Source organism: Mytilus californianus, unplaced genomic scaffold (genome assembly GCF_021869535.1).
Source record: "Mytilus californianus isolate M0D057914Y unplaced genomic scaffold, xbMytCali1.0.p SCAF_9, whole genome shotgun sequence".
Lineage (NCBI taxonomy): Eukaryota > Metazoa > Mollusca > Bivalvia > Mytilida > Mytilidae > Mytilus > Mytilus californianus.
The window spans coordinates 16,546,729-16,552,746 of NW_026262745.1; the positions used below are offsets into that span (position 1 = coordinate 16,546,729).

At 31.8% G+C, this 6,018-nt stretch overlaps 1 protein-coding gene across 1 annotated transcript; it reads right to left on the bottom strand.

Annotated features, from left to right (window-relative positions):
• Positions 1 to 255: 255 nt before the first annotated feature.
• Positions 256 to 2,156, bottom strand: LOC127715394 (serine/threonine-protein phosphatase 6 regulatory ankyrin repeat subunit B-like). The gene has a single exon (XM_052221433.1). The coding sequence runs from the start codon at positions 1,418 to 1,420 to the stop codon at positions 257 to 259; it is 1,164 nt and encodes a 387-aa protein (XP_052077393.1). The 5' UTR covers positions 1,421 to 2,156; the 3' UTR covers position 256.
• Positions 2,157 to 6,018: the final 3,862 nt, after the last annotated feature.

Genomic DNA, 6,018 nt, shown 5'->3' on the forward strand with positions numbered 1-6,018 from the left:
TAAGATAACACTCTGTCATAATTTGAAATTATTTGTCGACAAAACTTTGATTTGTTTTAATAACTAAGAATTTTCTACCCAGGAATAGATTACATTAGCTATTTTGGCAAAACATTTCGGATTGATGGCCATGGGTCCTCTATGCTCTTTAACGTATTTTATTTTGCCCTTTTTACCTTTTGTTAATTCGATTGGCACTGATGAGTCATTTTAGGACGAAATTCGCGTCTGGCGTACAAAAAAGTAAGTCTGGTATCTATGATGAGTCTATTATTAATTTTGATATGTTTTGAAATCCTTTTTGGATAGCAATGTTCACTGCTGTTTGTCCTTGTTTGTTTTTAATATTTGTCAATGGTTTATTGTCCAATAATAGTTTCACTATTTCCTCATACCCATATGTACAAGCAATATGGAGAGGTGTTAAGTCTTGATCATCAGGTTTGTTGACAATAGCATTTTCCATAATTAAGGTATTCACAATATTACCAAAACGGTTTTCACATGCATAATGAAGCGGGGTTTTGCCATCTTTGCCGGATTCATTGATATTTGCTTTATTTTCAGCAAGGCATTTGACTGTATCTAAAAATCCCTTTATACACGCTATATGGAGTGGTGTCCTACTCTTTTTGTCTACTATATTTGTGGATGCTTTACTTCCTATCAGACATTTAACAATATCTTTATCTCCTGCTCTACATGCATAATGAAGTGCAGTTCTACCTTTCTTATCCATTTTATCAATTCTATCCAAGACAACTTTTTGTTGTAATAAACATTCAACACATTGCATCTTTCCGTTTTTACTTGCTAAATGAAGAGATGTTCTTCCCTTGAAATTTCTGGTGTTTATATTTTGACAGTTGTCGAATTCTAAAAAATGTTTCAGAAAATCTGAATATCCTAATGCTGAAACAATATGAAAAACTGTTGACCCAGTTGTAGCGTCGACCAGATTCTCTGATTTCACGCGTTTTTCTAAATACTTGATGAATTGTGTCCTGTTAGCGGCATTTTCGAACAGTTTATTACTTAAAATATCAACAAAATGGCGCCTATTCATATCTGATGTAAGACGACGATAAAAATAATCTTCCATATCCTGTGGTACTTTTATAGAATATGGACAATTATCTTCTTGTGACGAATATAGTTGGAGTTTTTCCATGATAAATTCACTACTGCTGTATTTCAGGATACTTTGAATAAATGATCCTCCAATACATGATGCAACACTGTCAAATAATTCGGTAGACACAAAAGAAAAGACGTTTCCATTGCACTTTGTAAATTCTCCATGTAAAGAAGTAAATGACATGAGCAAAACATGTTTTGTTGGGTATTGTTTGAAACCAGATTCTTCAAAAATGTCTCGAATAAAGTCTTTTGTTTCATTCTGAACTGCATCAGAAAGCATTTTTTTATCAACTTCATTATTCAAGACGACAAGAATCGCTAAAACAAGAAAACTAATATCTTTATTTTTTAAAATGTCATTAACTTTATCACGAATTATTTTGTCAGGATGTCCGAGATATTTTACAAAATTGCCTTTGTCATAGGACGAACAGATTAAAGGATAAAAATGGTACAGCAATAAGGTGTCCTTAGAAATCGATTCTGGTATTATTGATTCAAAGTACTACTTATAAATGTTTCTTCGTTCATCCAAACTCAATTGTAGGTCTTCTGACATGAGATCTTTATGAACTAAGGAAACGCTATTTTCTAACATCGGTAAAGTATTCCACATTCATTTCATAAATATATGTCCTGCAGGTTATTAGTACTTTAACATGATTGTTTTCAATAAATATTGCATTTATTGCTGACCAATGATTTCTACACTGGTCAGTAAAATCACATATTTTGGGACGCTGTCTTTCAAATAGGTCTTCAAGAAGAAAGAGTTGTCTTTGATTTGGATAACAGCGTTTAACGATTTCTTCTGAAGAGGAAACAAATATTATTGTATAGCCTTCTTTTTCAAGCTTGTCAGCTATGTATATTGCAATTGCAGTCTTTCCCGATCCAAAGGAGCTTGTTAATAAAACACATGGGTTTTCATTGACCGTACGGAAAATGTCCTGTGATGCACTAGTTGGTACAAATTTATTTAAATGATCTTTCCAACTTTTCATTTCGCAAGTATCATTATCTGAAAGGAACCAAAACAAATAATATTCAATTTCATAGATTGTATATTACAAATATGTTTTAATAATCCTAAAAAGGAGCTCGAGTTTATATGTATTTGAACGTATTGGAATTAATAATTGTCGAAATCATCAATCTAACATTTAATGACAGATGTAAGTTTAAGTTGTCCTGTAAAGTTTCGTTTTCTAAAATTTGTAAGTTGGCTTAAACTATTTATTTAATTTTTCAGTCAAATTCTGCCTGAGACTTTTTTGGTTATTTTTTTTATGTTCTGATACGTTATATTGTTGATTTTTTCCCCAAAACTTTTGAATTAGGACATTTACTAAATGATGACCTCAAAATGATTCTAGTGTTGTTGACGTGCCTTTTCATTTCGTTTTATTAATTTGAAAAACAATCTATAGTTTTTCGAACTTGTTATTTGTTTAGCCATTTGAAAGGTGAAATGTATAAATTGTAATTAAAGTAAGATCAATGTTATTCTTGTAATAACATACGAGAAGACGTATGTGCTTTAAAGAACAAAACGCTTTAGCTCACACAAAATACTTTCATAAAAATTGAACTTTTTTTTTTTATATACTCCCAGGACTAAAGACTGAAGATTTGTTGTATTAAACCAGCAAAACATGAGAACGGCAAAGCAAAAAAAAAGAAAAAAACAACATTGCATTATCTTTAGCGATGAAGTTGACACCTTATCAAAACGAAAAGTTGCAACACGAAAATAGTAAAAAAAACACCATCAAAATTTAAATCATTATCAGTTGTAAGTGTGTTCATGTTGTTGTCTCTAACCTAAATTTCAGTATATTTTTTTCTAATTATTAATATTTGAACTGTTATAACAATAATCGAAACTTCTGCTGCTGGAGTGAGTCGTTCTCATATCAGTCAATGCTTAAAGGGTATTGCTGTATATTAAATTTGTTTTACGTTTATTGTTTTGTACATAAATCAGGCCGTTAGTTTTCTCGTTGGAATTGTTTTACATTTGTCATTTCGGGGCCTTTTATAGCTGACTATGCGGTATGGGTTTTGTTCATTGTTGCAGGTCGTACGGTGCCCTTCAAGTGTTAACTTCTCTGGTGGAGAGTTGTCTCATTGGAAATCTTACCACATCTTATTTTTATATTAGCTACGATTTAGACAAAAAAAATAATATTCAACAAGAATGTGTCCATAGTACACGGATGTCCCACTCGCACACTCATTTTCTATGATCAGTGGACCGTGAAATTGGGGTCTAAACTCTAATTTGGCATTACAATTAGAAAGATCATATCATAGGGAACATGTGTACTAAGTTTCAAGTTGATTGGTCTTCAACTTCATCAAAACAACCTTGACCAAAACTTTAACCTGAAGCGGGACAGACGGACGAACGGACGGACGAACGAACGGCCGCACAGACCAGAAAACATAATGTCCCTCTACAATCGTAGGTGGGGCATAAATATTTATCAAATCAAATTTCGAAATAATATTTTGTTATAACCAGTCAGTTTGGCCCAAATTTTTCAAAATAAGCTCAAAAACATTACTGATGTATTATTGACTTGCAAATCAATAATTCAACCTCAATTAAACCCGTATTCATGTAACCTTCAATTTGACCCCTTAGCTGGAGATGGAATACGCATGTACTATTATAAGAAAAAGAATGTCAACATTAAAAGTGAAACAAAAATGAACAATTTCGTTGACTGATTCGATCCTCAAAAATCACTCTTACATAGGTAAAAACGGTAATTGACATATTTTTTTAACCTATAATACGAAATCAAACAGACCTAGAAAAATCCAATTGCACGTGCTTGACAGTCAGTTTTAATTAGTGTAGGAAGCCGGAGTGGCCGAAGAGAACCACCGACCTTCAGTAGGAAAACTTTCAACCTCAGTGTTAACAGGCTAGTATTACAGTAGTTCGACTACTTAGACCACTCGGCAACCGAGGCCCCCAGTGAACATAAATTTGACAGCTAATGGCCCTTTTAACAGTAAATAAAAACTGTTTGATCAAATATAATATGATAATAATTTTTGCTTCAAATTACATGCATGCTACTATTTGTTCTATTCTCGTTTTTAATAAGAATGCACGCGTTTTCATGCTACGCAGGAAGTAGATGTCCGTCGGATCTGCAAATCACTATCACGTTGCAACTCGTCAGTGCCAGCAGCTGACTAAATGTTCATTCATTCTGTTAAATAATACATGAGAAGAGTGTGACGCAATATCATTTAAAATATTAAACAAAATACAAGTATCGGCAAATCGGTAGTGATTGTTTTGAACATCCAGAAAGTGCTCACACCCTACAACTCATCACTATTAAGCTACAGACTACGTTGTTTTAATAACAATGACAAAATCCAAAGGTTTGTGAAAAATGGAATATTTTAAAATCATCATGCCAAGATAGTATATTTAAAGGAATTTCTACAATATAAGATATATATATATATATATATATATCAGTAAAATTGAAATATAATTAGGCGTTGCATACAAATTGTTGTTGAAAACAATTTTCCCACAATATTACAAATTTTAACTTTTTGCAAATTTCACATCGAAGGACATACCGCATTGAGAGACAATACAAAGCTTTGCGCTCAATAGAAATGCCAGTTTTCTATAAAGATTTCCTTCTTATTTATTATTTTTTTTCAAGATTTTAAATTATCTAGCCAGCTTTCATAATTTTATCTAATGTGGTAACCAGCTACGAACTACAAAATATGTCGTGCTATCATAACATCAAGGTTCAATTATGAATGGATGATAATGTAATTTTTCGAATATGTTAAAAATTGATTGGAAATTGGTCCTACATCTATGATTTATGACTCTGATGGATATATTTTAAAAATACACAGTTTGCGTTTCAACTTACCAATAAAATAAAAATACAGAAGGCATATACCTGAAAAATAATGCATATTGAATTAAGATTACAAATAGTTTCTTTATTAATGTATGACAAATGAAGACCTTGATTTTTAGATGCAAAAAACAATTAAAACGCTATTCTTAATATGCTTTTGGATGGTTTTTAAGTGCACGTAGTGCTTTTGTGGCATGATTGATGCAACATATCTTTCTTTATCAAAATACATGTATCCACAGAAATCGTTGTCCAACCCAGTTTTGCTCGTTATGAAGTTTTGTATCTTCTGAAAGATTCGTGAAATATTTAACAACAGTCAACAAAATCATAATCGCGTCCGTAAAAACACATCAAAGATACCAGGCTTATAATTTAGGACATAGGATGTGCCTTCTTTAGAAAGAAATGCCATCTGCTATGCATGCGACAGCTGCGGATCCAGACTGAATGTTATAGGACACAATTCTTATGAAATTAGATCAGACAATAAATATGGTGTCCGAAAACATGGCCCTCGTAGTTGACACACAAGCAGAAAACAGGGTCAATAGCCAATGCCTTGTTTAACTTTCTAATACATTTGTAGTTTCATTTGTGTCTAGCTCTTTTTTTTTTATTTCATTTTCTTACATTGTATTGATTTTTTCAGGTTTTGTATATCATGATTTTGTTGTTTGAACAAAGTTGTGCATTTATTTCATATCGACTATTTATTTCATCATCTTTTTTATCTTGATTGATAAAACGTTTGTTAGTTATATCGATTGTTTTGCGTATTTATCAAGTTTGTTTGATTTTGTGATTTATCGACAACTCTTACTTTTTGGTCTGGTTTTTCCGAAATTTACATAAACTATTCAGTTAATATGTGTATATTGTATTTAAAGAATCTGTCAAATTTAAGCATATCATCCAAAGTTTTACACGCGCTTTTGCTTATAAAACTGAATGAAGTTAT

Excerpts from the sequence above, each read along its gene's own strand:
- LOC127715394 (XM_052221433.1), bottom strand. The coding sequence starts at position 1,420 with ATGCTTTCTGATGCAGTTCAGAATGAAACAAAAGACTTTATTCGAGAC.